The 14231-nt window shown below is 41.2% G+C and overlaps 1 protein-coding gene across 1 annotated transcript in view; it reads left to right on the top strand.

Annotated features, from left to right (window-relative positions):
• The first annotated feature begins 499 nt into the window (after positions 1 to 499).
• homer1 (homer scaffold protein 1) overlaps positions 500 to 14231 on the top strand; it is a 30853-nt gene continuing 17121 nt past the window's right edge. Inside the window, exon 1 of the mRNA XM_085414422.1 lies at positions 500 to 1635. Within this exon, the coding sequence (XP_085270548.1) occupies positions 1631 to 1635 (5 nt within the window). The 5' untranslated portion in view covers positions 500 to 1630. The remainder of the gene's footprint in view (positions 1636 to 14231) is intronic.

The following is a 14231-nucleotide window of genomic DNA, read 5'->3' on the forward strand; positions in this document are numbered from 1 at the left end:
TTTCGCTATTTCCTCTGTATTATTTTAAGGTCTTTACCTTACAATATAAAGGACTTGAGACAACTGTAATTGGGATTTGGTGCTATATAAATAAAACTGAACTGAACTTCAGCATGATTTCAAATCATGATCACAATGATCATATGATAATTTTGTCTGTGACAGGGTTGAAACCCAAATGGATTTAGTGAGATTTAAATGCCTAATAATGACTTTGTGCCTAAAATCTGATCAAAGTACAAAAAATGTGTTTATTATACAAAAATATATTTTCTTTATTGTTACTGATATAATATAATAATACTCAGATGTTCTGAGTACCATTGCGTTATTGTTATTGTCCTCTTTTATTTACGTCAGTTTATTTTACCCTCTACCGGATGTGAGGACATACATACTGCCAATAACGTCAAAACTGCAGGCGTTAACGTAGCGTGATGACGTCGTTGGTTAATGCTTCCCTCTGAGCAGAGGCGGCGGATGGAGCGGAGCTGATGAATGAGATGAGGGGCTAACAGAGGGCAGACGGGCTGATGATGAGAGAGGATGAACCAGCAGCTGAAGGAGCATCAGTCCTATTCTCCCACCATCTCAGATCCAGTTTACGCGAAACAACGCAAACAAAACAAGACGGAGAAATCTGCTCGTTTGTGAATGAAGGAAAATTTTGTGGCGAACATCGACGTCGGTGAAGCTGTTTTGATTTTTTTTTTTCCTCTTGGAGGAGGGCAGGACGTGATGATAAAACCCGGAGTGTACTCCAAGGGCTTTTTTGTGTTCTCTCCAAAAGCAGCGGAGATGAAGCCCCGTCTGGAAAGAAGATGTCTGTCACCACAGAGCGGCGTTAAATGTCTCACTTGCGGCGGTAAAACTCTTTAATATTTCTCCGATTTGAGGATTTTAATGGCACAGAGGACTTCAATCAAGAGCCAGCGACTTAAAGAGGGATTTATGAGTGTCGGAATTGAGGGGTGAATGTTAATTTTTTTATCCCAACGTCTGCCATCCCTATTCAGATTATACACCAGCCAACGGAGCATTTATAGCCAGCTAACGTCACATTTAGAGACTATAGGCAGTTTTATTTGCTAAAACACGTTAACATTTTTTCCCCTTCGATAATTTCACTCTGAATTTAAAAGCGCAACACGATCCCTTCGAGTCTAATGTGGTTATAAATCACACCATCCGTCTGCTGTCAGTTTTTTTCTCCTTCTTTTTTTAATAGTCCGAGTTGAGCTCCATAATCCTGCATTACTGTGGAGTTTGGTTGTGGGGTTTTTTAGCTAACGGCGGCGGCTACTAGAGCCAGAGCAGCGCGCGCGCGTGTTGTCAGTCATCATGCGTGCACCGACACGTTCGCACGGATGAAACCACCACCTATGCCAAAAATATGATGCACCCAGAGGGCACAACAACACGCCGAGCCATGTCGGACTGAGAACAGTGAGAGTGGGGCTTCGCCGGGCTGTGAGCTCACACAAACAAGCAGAGAGCGGCTTTCAATTGAGAGGGAGAGCGGATAAAAACAAAACAAAAACAAAGCTGCAGCTAGCCTGTCCGCACAGCTCTCAGGAGACCGCTGAGAGGATCATTTTCGACTCAACTTAGAGACCAGAATCCAGCTATAATGGGGTATGTAAAGTGGTGGTTCAGTGGAAGTTGTATTTCTCACTCCCCATGTCATGAGTGTGGCACACTTTGTTGTTGCAGATTTCAACACCCACAGCTGCCAGTCTGCTAGCTAACCCCCCTTGTCCTCTTACATAGAAAAAAATTACTGTAAACCACTATCCCATCATTATGTGCACCTAAAGCCTCCATACGCTGACATTTCAGCTTACAGAAGCCAATAAGGATGAGGCTGCGATGAAGTAAGCTACTGATGATAGGGAGAGCATATTTAATGTTTTGCCATGAGTAAATGTGGAAGGGGGGGGCTCCATCACCACAGCTCCATTGTGGTGCTTACATGTGGCCGAGCCTGCAGATGTGTGGTGATTCTTCTGATCAAAAGCGACCTAGTTCCCACTCCAGATGATGTAGAATGTGATTGGTTTGTTGTCATATTGTAGTTGGGAAGGAGGAGAAGGGGATTGGTGAATGGCTTGCCTCCTCATCCTCTGTAATTCTCAAGGCCAGTGGTTGTAATCCAGTCAACAATCAATTTCTGAGTCGGTCAAAAGAGAGTATGTCCTACAGTATGTGTTTACACTGTCTCAATTAGCAATTCTCCCTGTTCCTGTCCTCTTTGTGCAGTTGTTGATCAGTTCAAATGTCACTGGCATGTTTTTGTTTTTTCAGTGGAAACTGAAACATATCTGAAGTTGCAGCAGTGACACACCCCTACCACTGGAATTCAGTTAGGACTTTGTAGTAAACAACAGCAAGCATAGTACATCCAGCAACAACACAATAAAATCCCTAAAATGACAATTACAAAGTTTTTATTTTTACTGGCTTAAAAATGGGTGCGCAGCTTCAGACAGTTATTCCCATACTGTTATTACAATGAGTCTGTGATATTGTAGAAGTCTGTGCAATTCATGTATTTTATCCTTATGCGGGTAACCTCTTTGATGTATGCCAATTGAATGCTTTTAAATTTAAAAAAAAATTACATACAGGGAGTGCAGAATTATTAGGCAAGTTGTATTTTTGAGGAATAATTTTATTATTGAACAACAACCATGTTCTCAATGAACCCAAACCCAAAGCTGAATGTTTTTGGAAGTAGTTTTTAGTTTGTTTTTAGTTTTAGCTATTTTAGGGGGATATCTGTGTGTGCAGGTGACTATTACTGTGCATAATTATTAGGCAACTTAACAAAAAACAAATATATACCCATTTCAATTATTTATTTTTACCAGTGAAACCAATATAACATCTCCACATTCACAAATATAAATTTCTGACATTCAAAAACAAAACAAAAACAAATCAGCGACCAATATAGCCACCTTTCTTTGCAAGGACACTCAAAAGCCTGCCATCCATGGATTCTGTCAGTGTTTTGATCTGTTCACCATCAACATTGCGTGCAGCAGCAACCACAGCCTCCCAGACACTGTTCAGAGAGGTGTACTGTTTTCCCTCCTTGTAAATCTCACATTTGATGATGGACCACAGGTTCTCAATGGGGTTCAGATCAGGTGAACAAGGTGGCCATGTCATTAGTTTTTCTTCTTTTTTTATACCCTTTCTTGCCAGCCATGCTGTGGAGTACTTGGACGCGTGTGATGGAGCATTGTCCTGCATGAAAATCATGTTTTTCTTGAAGGATGCAGACTTCTTCCTGTACCACTGCTTGAAGAAGGTGTCTTCCAGAAACTGGCAGTAGGACTGGGAGTTGAGCTTGACTCCATCCTCAACCCGAAAAGGCCCCACAAGCTCATCTTTGATGATACCAGCCCAAACCAGTACTCCACCTCCACCTTGCTGGCGTCTGAGTCGGACTGGAGCTCTCTGCCCTTTACCAATCCAGCCACGGGCCCATCCATCTGGCCCATCAAGACTCGCTCTCATTTCATCAGTCCATAAAACCTTAGAAAAATCAGTCTTGAGATATTTCTTGGCCCAGTCTTGACGTTTCAGCTTGTGTGTCTTGTTCAGTGGTGGTCGTCTTTCAGCCTTTCTTACCTTGGCCATGTCTCTGAGTATTGCACACCTTGTGCTTTTGGGCACTCCAGTGATGTTGCAGCTCTGAAATATGGCCAAACTGGTGGCAAGTGGCATCTTGGCGGCTGCACGCTTGACTTTTCTCAGTTCATGGGCAGTTATTTTGCGCCTTGGTTTTTCCACATGCTTCTTGCAACCCTTTTGACTATTTTGAATGAAACGCTTGTTGTTCGATGATCACGCTTCAGAAGCTTTTCAATTTTGAGACTGCTGCATCCCTCTGCAAGATATCTCACTATTTTTGACTTTTCTGAGCCTGTCAAGTCCTTCTTTTGACCCATTTTGCCAAAGGAAAGGACGTTGCCTAATAATTATGCACACCTGATATAGGGTGTTGATGTCATTAGACCACACCCCTTCTCATTACAGAGATGCACATCACCTAATATGCTTAATTGGTAGTAGGCTTTCGAGCCTATACAGCTTGGAGTAGGACAACATGCATGAAGAGGATGATGTGGACAAAATACTCATTTGCCTAATAATTCTGCACTCCCTGTATGTTGATATTTTTAAGCCTTCGTGCTGATAACAGCTGGAGCCTTTTGGGTGCACCTTTGTGCCTGCATCCATCTGTCCCATTCCTGTGTAAAGTCACTGCTATTTTCAGGTAGAACTAAAATGACAGTTCAGTAGACAGGCACGTGTTTTGATGAGCAATTAACCATCAAAGTGATTTATTTGAGCAATTTGTTAAAAAGCGCTTTTTCGGATAGGAATATTTGACAAGTTTATGGGAAGATTAGTGTGTCTGGGGAAAAACAAGACGTCGTATGCAGAGCTACAGCAATAAATCGGCTGATATTTGCTAATTTTTTATGTAGATGGCTCTGTTGGTGTATTTACCAGAAGATAAGCAACAAGAAATAGGCAAAATTTAATGTTTATTTTTCACATTTATTCCTAATTTTTTTTTAAAGTGAAAGCAAATGGGTGTCTGAATCTTTTTAAATATTATTATAGGTCAGAATATTATGGGTCTTAAGCTGGCGCTGTGAGCTGTGGCTGATTAATGAAATGTTTTTGTATATAAATTGACATGTTCTCAGCTGCTGTTTTGTGATTTCAGTTGGGTTTCCTCAAGACAAGCCAGTCTTTCATAACTTCTTTCACTTCCTCTATGAGCTTGTGTTATTTTCAGTGTCAAAGAAGAGTCGTTACAGAAGGGCTCGGACTTTCTGAACTTCTTACATTCAGACAAAGAGAGCATCAGTGGAAAAAACACAGGACTTCGTTATTGTCATGAGAAATAGTTTGAAAGTGTCAGGCTAGCCGAGTGTCCCACGCTTGCTCTTTCTCTTTTGTCGGCTGCTGAAAGACTAGAGGTCTGTGAGCGGCATATGGGCGTTTGGGACTGGAGGCTTCGCCTTGCCAGGCTCCTGCTGCCTCCCTCTGCGAGTGGGCTAACCCACAGGGATGCTGCGATCGGATTGGGCGAGAGAGCGTGTAGGAAGGAGAGGGAGCGACGGAGTTGGAGGATGTTCACAGCTCATGACCACATGGGCAGTTGCCATGACAACGTAACAGCTAAGTTAGTAATGCGGAGTTATTATTCCTGTGCATAGCAAACACGGGCTGCAGCTGTCATTGCTTTCACTCAGTGGAGTTTTGGCTTGTAGTCAGATTTGTTTTCAATATTCTTCTTGATATAGTCCTTCATATATAGTATAGACAGGATAGGTAAAAAATGATTTACGATTTATAAAGAAGAAATAAATGAATCTAACATAAAATTCGAGACTTAATAAAAATAAAAGACATTTCAAAGTTCAGCGGGGGATCAAATAATTTTTCCACTGTATACATCTCTTATATCTGTGACCTGTGAGGCACAACTTTTACTCCGAAGACAAACCTCCAGTTTGTTTTTTCATGTTTCACGAAAGCTGAGAGAGTGTTAGCAGATAAGTCAAGACTTCAATGCTTGCTATGAGCAACCACAGCAATCTGCTAATGACCAATGCAATTACAAAGAGGGCCTTCGTCCAGAGTCCTCTTTGCAACCGATTTTATATAGCAGCAGCCAAATATAAACCAATCAGTTAGGAAATACGCATTTTTTCCCGCCTTTTGACCAGAGGACGGCAAGTAGTCGCAGATCAGACTCTAGTGCTGTGTGATCGAGGCCCAATGTGCTGATAGGCTGATATCAGCTAGCAAACCAAACATCAGCCAACACCTTTGTTTGGGTTGTTAGGATTGGGTAGTTTGTGATTACCCGAATTAGTGATAGTTGTTGTTTTTGACGGGAATGGGATTAATTTTCTTATTTAATAGTCTGTTGACTGTAAAAAAGAAAATAAAACTACCATGGTAGATACTATATCGGTAAAACATAAGCACTAATAGGAGCTGGCCATGTTATGCACACTTTAGCAGCACTATTTTTTTCTTCACAAACCATGGCAGAGAGTAAATGTAAAGAAGTCTCCATCTAATGGATTAGTACTTAAAAAACAACGTCAATTCATGAAGAAAATGAAAAAACTAGACCTAAAACTGAATGTGTGGTTGTGCACCCTGTTCATTTACTACCGTCTGTTATCCCCACCTGTTCATTCATTTCCTGGCTGCGGGCGAAGGCGCTCTGCATCCGATTGCTTTGTTTAGTTTCTTGCCAGTTTTATCAGTTTTAAAACCCAAATAATCCCAAACAGAAGATTAAATATTCTTTTTGCACAGCTGATTCTTGTGGACTTTTCCTTCTTACGCACATGCACACAGACACACAAACACACAGAGCATGCATGTGCACTCATTTGACTGGCTGCTCATAAAAACTTCACCCATCTGTAGTGGATTCCAAGCATTTTCTGATAATTATTTTAAGCCAGACTGGATTAATGAGATGCTAATATATAAATGGTTGCATGAAAATATACAAAATTTAAATGTTTTTTTTAATAATGACTCTTTTGCACTATTTTTGCTGTAAACTAAATTACACATACTATGTATTAGTGCAAAAACAATTGGCAAGCAAAAATGAAGTTTGCTGGATTTAAGCTCTTAGATGTGAATAGTTCTGTTTGTTTGTTATATTCATAGATACTTTATTTATAGCCAGATGAAGTGGTGAAGTTATTAAGATTAATCAGATTAGTTGACACTTCAAGTTAACGTTAGTTGCATCCCAAATATGTGACCGATTAAGGAAATTGTTTCGCATCAGTCCCCAGACGTCATTAAATGTGGCAGGTATCAACAAACCTCAGTGTCCTGAGTGACTGTGACATGTCCTAATAGAGTCTTTGTCATTGGAAACTAATCTGAGCATTGTTTCGGTCACAAACAGTCCACATCTTTGTTTGCCACCATTGAAAACACCAGCGCTCGTGTGTGTCTTCTGCTGCTGTGAATGTTTCTGCTGATCTGACGACATCTGCACTCAGATTCACGTGCAAGTACATGTCATTGAGACTCGAACGCTAGGTTTCATTGTGAAAAGGGATTATGGGCTAACAATCGCCACGCTCTCATGGAGACACACTGCACCGGGGCAGAGTTTGATCTAGGCCACACTGTCAGACTAATGACCTGCACCCACTTCAAGCCCCTGAAAAGCCACAGCTAATTGAGACATTGTCACAGTGACCAGCAATGCCTTTTATTCTTGTTTAAGAATTAATCAAACGTTGATTATATATGGCTTTTAAATTCATTTTAGCTTTGCATTCAATTCATTTTCAGTCTGAATAGCTTTACCTTTCTTTTTTATGTGTTTGTTTTACAGCAGCCACATTAGCTAGGATTATGTGCTTAAATTGGGAAGAGTTAAAAAAACAGAATTCATTTGATCTAGCGGTGAGAGTCTTTACACTATGGCTTTAAAACCAAGCACAAAAGAGTTGAGATTGAACTGAATAATACCTTTATGTGCTCTAGTTCCAATAGTTACCTTACACATTTTTCTATTGGCTTATAGAACTATTTTAAAACCACTTGACTATATATTTGCCTTAAAATCATTAAAAGAAATGGGATAACATTTGTCAGATTACTCAATTCATTCAACTGAGTAGCTACTTACAAGTTAGATTAACAGAGTCCATCTGCTGCATGTATTACATGCAGCAGATAGTTTCAGGATATCTTTCTGTATTTTAGTTTAATACAGGGGAATGTCACTGATACAGTTTATCACCAGTGAATTATTTTGAAAGTGTGTAATTAGCATCCTGCTGGTACTAAACATTATCTGTGTTGGCAGCCACAGTGCTATTGCTTGAAGTGCAGCTGCAAATATTTGTGAATATTTTCTTTTTTGTTACACAGATTATTGTTGTTATATGAAACTAGGGATGCACTGATCCAGCTTGATCTGTTTTATTTGTCTTATTTATTTGCACTTGTCTTTACAATCACATTGCCTTCCTCCTTGGTACGGGACTCACAACGGGGGACATGGACCCGTACAAAGCCGCGTCATATAACGTGCGGAGGGCGGTGAAAGAGGCGAAGCAGCGCTACGGGAGGAAACTAGAGTCACAACTCCAACAGAGTGACTCTAGGAGCCTGTGGCGGGGACTAAGGACAATAACGGACTATAAAGCACCAACAACCGGTATGACGAACGCGGCCGTGACTCTGGCAGACGAGCTGAACACTTTCTATGCTCGCTTCGAGGCTGCAGCTAAGGTCTCCAACAATGCTAGTGTTAGCGGCGCTAACGGCTGCAGACAGGAAGATACTGCCAGCACCGGAAACGTGCTCGTCATCTCCGAGCATGAAGTAAGGAGAACCTTCAAGAGAGTGAACACCAGGAAAGCAGCAGGACCAGACGGCATCCCAGGTCGTATCCTAAGAGACTGCGCATACCAGCTAGCTCCTGTGTTCACTGAGATATTCAACATCTCTTTATCTCAGTCGGTGATCCCCACATGCTTCAAAGAGTCCATCATTGTTCCTGTCCCGAAGAAACCCCACCCTGCTTCTCTCAATGACTATCGCCCTGTAGCCCTCACCTCAGTAGTGATGAAGTGCTTTGAACGCCTGGTCAGAGACTTCATCATTTCTTCACTACCAGACACACTGGACCCACTACAGTTCGCTTACCGTCCAAATCGTTCCACAGACGATGCCATCTCTCATCTCCTCCACACATCACTCACTCACTTGGACACTAGAAGGGGGAATTATGTTAAAATGCTCTTCATAGACTACAGCTCTGCATTTAACACCATAATTCCCTCCACACTCACCACCAAGCTGGAGCATCTGGGACTCAGCTCATCTATGTGTCAGTGGATCTCCAACTTCCTAACTGGCAGACCACAGGCAGTAAGGATGGGCGGACATGTCTCAGCCTCCACCACTCTCAGCACTGGAGCCCCCCAGGGGTGTGTTCTGAGCCCCCTGCTGTACTCTTTGTACACATATGACTGTGTGGCCACTACCAGCTCCACCACCATCATCAAGTTTGCTGACGACACCGTCGTGGTGGGCCTGATCTCTGATAACAACGAGACGGCCTACCTGAAGGAGATTAGGAATCTGGAGAACTGGTGCCAGAGGAACAACCTCCTTCTAAACGTCAGTAAGACAAAGGAGCTGATAGTGGACTTCAGCACTAAGCAGGAGAGGAACTACCAGACCCCCGTCATCAACGAGTGCCCAGTGGAGAGAGTGGACAGCTTCAAATACCTCGGAGTTCACATCACGCAGGACCTGTCATGGTCCTGTCACATCAACACCGTGGTGAAAAAGGCCCGACAGCGTCTCTAGCACCTCAGACGCTTGAGAGACTTCCAACTGCCCTCCAAGGTGCTCAGGAACTTTTACTCGTGCACCATAGAGAGCATCCTGGCGGGAAACATCTTAACCTGGTTCGGGAACAGCACCATGCAGGACAGACGAGCTCTACAGAGGGTTGTGCGGTCAGCTGAGCGCACCATCCGCTCCGAGCTCCCTGACCTGCACTCAATCTACAGCAGGCGGTGCTGGACCAAGGCCAGGAAGATCGTGAAGGACCTCAGCCATCCCAACAACAGACTGTTCTCTCTGTTGAGGTCAGGAAAGCGATTCGGCTCCCTGAAGACCAACACAGAGAGACTGAGGAGGAGCTTCTTCCCGCAGGCGATACGGTCTCTCAATCACACCACCACACAGTACTGACCAACATATATAGTTCTTACACACACACTGGACTTTCTGGACATTGTTTTTGCACACATTGTTTTTTTGCACAACACTGGTCACTATATTCTTCATTTCCGGTTAATACTTGTACAGCTGCTGTTATTGTGTATATATTTATTTATATTTAGATTTCTTCATACATTCTTATATAGTTCTATATTGTGTATTTTGTTGTACAGTTATTTTATTTTCAACTTTAATTTATATATTTTATCTTATTCTTCCCAGTTAAATTTACCCTTCATTCTAATTTGTGTTGTACAGTTATTTCATTTTTAACCTTAATTTATATTTTATTCCTTCCTAGTTAAATTTACCCTTTTTAATTTTTCATATTTATTTCCTATCTTATTCATAGCCTTTTCCTTTTTTGTTCTCTTTAGGTCACGAGCAGTTGTCCAAGCATTTCACTACATATCGTACTGTGTATGACTGTGTACGTGACAAATAAAATTTGAATTTGATTTGAATTTGGTATATTAGCTGTGCACCAGTTTGCTGCAAACAACATGAAACTAAATTGATCTGTCAGGAGCATCTGATCTAGGTTTTTGAGTCAGGATCGGCGCAATAGCCAAACCAAATATTGCATCACCAGTTGAAACATTAGAAAGTCAGTCAGAGGTGATGTTAGCTTAATTGGCTTGCCTTGACACAGCTTTAAAAAACAGCTCACAATAGTTAAAAAAATTCATGAGCCAGTTTGTGCTGTTCTAATTATCTTGTCCGAAACCTTGCTTGTTTTGCATAATATCTCATTGATAACATCTCCTGGTAGATATCAGGTTAGAGCTGCTGTAACCAAATCATGTCAGAGGAAGTCTTTATTGTGAACTCTGACTCGCACGTAACCTCCAAAGCAAAGAGTGCTGTTGCATTCAGTCTCTCCTAGAGCTTTACTTTCATCCAGTAAGCGCTTCTAATGAGTTTATGTCCTTTAGTGTATTTATATGGTTCTTTACTTCCAGCTTGCATGAGCTGATGAAGCCGGTGTGACTCCCATGTACACATCGTTACATCATTAACTGTGTCAGTGTTTAAATAAGCCTCTGCTCTGCTATCTTAATTAACACAGTGAGATGTGACAGGATATTCCCAGAGATGGGAACAATAGCTGGGCTCAGAGGAGTCATGGAACACTTAGCTGCCAGACAAGGAATCATATCTACTTTCCCTAAAAGCCTGGCAGATAGACATCTCAGAACCAGAACTGCATTAAAGGAGTCATGTTGAAATAAAGAGCTTGTTATAGTACTGAGCTACACACAGAGTTACTAGCTGCATTTAGATCTGTTGTCTAACTTGAGCAGCTTTTTGACTAATTGTAACTAGACTGAAGCTGCAGTCCTCTCAGGACCATGTCTGTTTTCGTCTGGTAGCCCAGAGCGTGAAAGTCGATCTCTGTCAACCCTGACTTAATCCAGTACGCGCTGGAAGTAATACCCATTTTGCATGTTGATATGACACTATCTGTTTCAGATACAGTAACCAAAGCATCATATCTTTATTCTCTTCCCCCTCCTGCCCTCCCCCCCCCCCTCTTTCTTAAATAGATAACTATCATATCTGATATCATATCTCACAGTACAATAATATTGAATGGGTTGCATTGTTGTATTTTGTCATGTTTCTCAGGTCTTTGTCTGAATTTCTACGAACATTATTGCTAAGGATTGTCTTATTGCATTGGAGTCACACTGGGTTAAATATGTACACTTGGGTTTTAAGGGGTATTTATTATTTTCTTCTTTTTTTTGGGTTGTATGGAAGCCCCAAACGCAATTTCATTGTTCTTGACAATGACAATAAATAAATAAATACAAATATAGATGTCACTGTCAGCTTTACCTTTTGTTAGCTGTAGCAGCATTAGTTGGTCTGCGCGTAGTGTCCCAGCTGTTGATCATTTCGAGAACAGTCATAATTTTCAGATTGGAGTTGAAAATCTATTTTAAGAAAAGCTGAGATTGTATTTCTAGATAAAAGTCTGGAATTGTGCTTTCACATTAAATGTTTTTGTTATTTTTGCAAGGTTGAGTACAGTCTCCATCTTTATGTCTGTCCCTTAAATATTCTAAATATATCTGCTCTTTATTTCCTGTGGATTTCCTTCATCACTGTGACCAGTTGCAACCAGAACAGTCAAAGCTTGTTTTTAATCCAAGACCCTGGGAGCTTTTCATCCATAGCAATGTTTGGAAGTCATCCAGTATCTGCTGATCTCTGTATGTTGGCACAGGTGCTTCCAGGTCACCTTTGGCTTCATTTGTTCACCTCATCTCAGTGTGCACCCCGCTGGTTAGGACCAGCCTGCACACACTTGCGCATAAAAAGTAACAAAAATATAACACCATGTCAGTTTTCCTGTCAGAAGTCACTCTGGCTTGTCAGGTGGAGCTGTGGCTGCGATGGGTGCTGCTGGTGTGAAAGAGGCACTTAAAATGAAAGTGACAGCCAAACAGCAGCAATCAGCTCCACATCTGCACCTAACGAACGGATATGGAAGCATACCAAGATTCCTTCAGTATCTGGACCCACATGATCGTGATAGTCCAATGATAAGCCTGTTTTTCTAACAAGTCTAATCCCTTCTATCTCCGACAAGTTGCTCAGCAGCATCACCAGCTTTTGCTTGCTGTAGAGCTTTGCTGCCGATGGGTCCTGAGGTCGTCCGATCATCCTGGTCATGTAGAGATGTGCGTTTTTTGGTTTCTGTGTATACTCCGCTGTATTGTTTACCTCTATTATTTAAGAAGAATTAACTTGTCTCTGCTTCTTTTGCTGCTTAAAAAAAACAAAGCTTAATTCCAGTCTGATTTTTTATCAACGACACACTCAAAAAGAGACAGTAGGTTTCAGAAGGACAATAAAAGATGCCTCCACAGTCAAGCGCAGTTATAGTGGTTGACTGCACAAATCATTTTCTGGTCCCTGAGACTAAAACATGTTTCATTTGTACAGAAGAAAAACATTTTTCTCTTCTATAATTTCTACTAAGTCTTTACTTGAAATGCTGTTCACATTTTGATGTTATGTGCAAAGTGCAAAAGTGAAGTATACCTCGTAATGATTCATCTTAAAAGGGGGTGTCAAGCTTAATTTAAAAGAGAACTGCCTCGGAGGCTAGATACATGCAGTTAAAGGACCTGCATTTATCTAATGTGAAATGCATGCTGCACCTAATCTTCTGTGTACATCTTAGGTCCAAGGCCTCAACCAGTCATCCAAATCTCCATTTAGTCAAGCAAGCCTAAAAGTCTTGCTAGCTATGGCTTGTCTGGGTTGGTGTGTGGATAAGCACATATTGCTGTGCAGACCACAGATTAATTAAAGTGTTAAATCTAAGCTGGACTAAATTTTGCAAAGGGCAGGATTTGGCACACAGACTTTGACTGAAATATGACATGAAGGATGCTGCATTATGGCTTTCAACGTTTCCATATTTTTTATTAATTTTTACAAAATCTTTGAAGGTCTTTCATTTTTATGTGCTTTCTAGAACATTTTTGTACTGGCAGATGTCTTAATGATTTTGTCTACATCAGTTTGGGTCTGTGTCAGATTATCTTGATATATAATGCAACCGATATCACAGTCAAATGCCCATGCATTCCACTGTTCCAGTTACATTAATGTAATCTAAATCCCTACATTGTGGCTGATTGCATAAGTTGTATTATGTTCACCTTTGCCGGTAGACACACTTACGCACTTGCTCTCAGTGTGAATGGCTGCTGGCTTTTTTTCTTCGTCCATTGTTCAGCATCTGCTAGTTCAACAACAGAGTAGGTCTGTGAATTATGGATGTGCGGGGATGAGAAATGGCGTCTTCTGATTCATTATGTTGTTTGAGACTTCCTTTCCGTGGCAGTACAGGACAGAGTTGGATATTTCCGTTTACATGTATGCTTTAGCTTTGGCAGTGCTGGTAGGTTGGTGCACCACTTTAGTCACTACAGCTGGGTGGACCACTAGAGAAAAACATTGTTTAAAAATCATTGTTTAGGATTATCCCGTGAGATATCTCAGTATCTACCAGATGATTACAAAATGTCTCTGTAGACGGATACAATTTGGAACTGACATTTATGCCGCTTTTGAATGGGGTCACATTAACTTGTGAACACACAGGGGCCTGTTCTCCACATGTGGATTAACCTTTTATCCGGATGAGCAGTCCATAGTAATGGAGACAAATATGGGATTTCCTGCTACTGCTCGTAAACAGTTCCGAATGAAATAAAGAAATTACACCAAGACCTGTGATATGACACAAGCAGCAGGGGATAAAAAGTCAAAATTGATGTCCTGCCAGTTGGTCCATGGAGGTAAAACCACCTCTTTAGTATTTTATTAATAATATTCATAGTAAATATTCTGTAATCAGATAGCTTTAAAAAAAAAAAATCTGTTCG

This window comes from Rhamphochromis longiceps, linkage group LG7 (assembly GCF_057381845.1).
Source record: "Rhamphochromis longiceps isolate RC_006_pf linkage group LG7, R_longiceps_female_GT1.1, whole genome shotgun sequence".
NCBI classification, from domain to species: Eukaryota; Metazoa; Chordata; class Actinopteri; order Cichliformes; family Cichlidae; genus Rhamphochromis; species Rhamphochromis longiceps.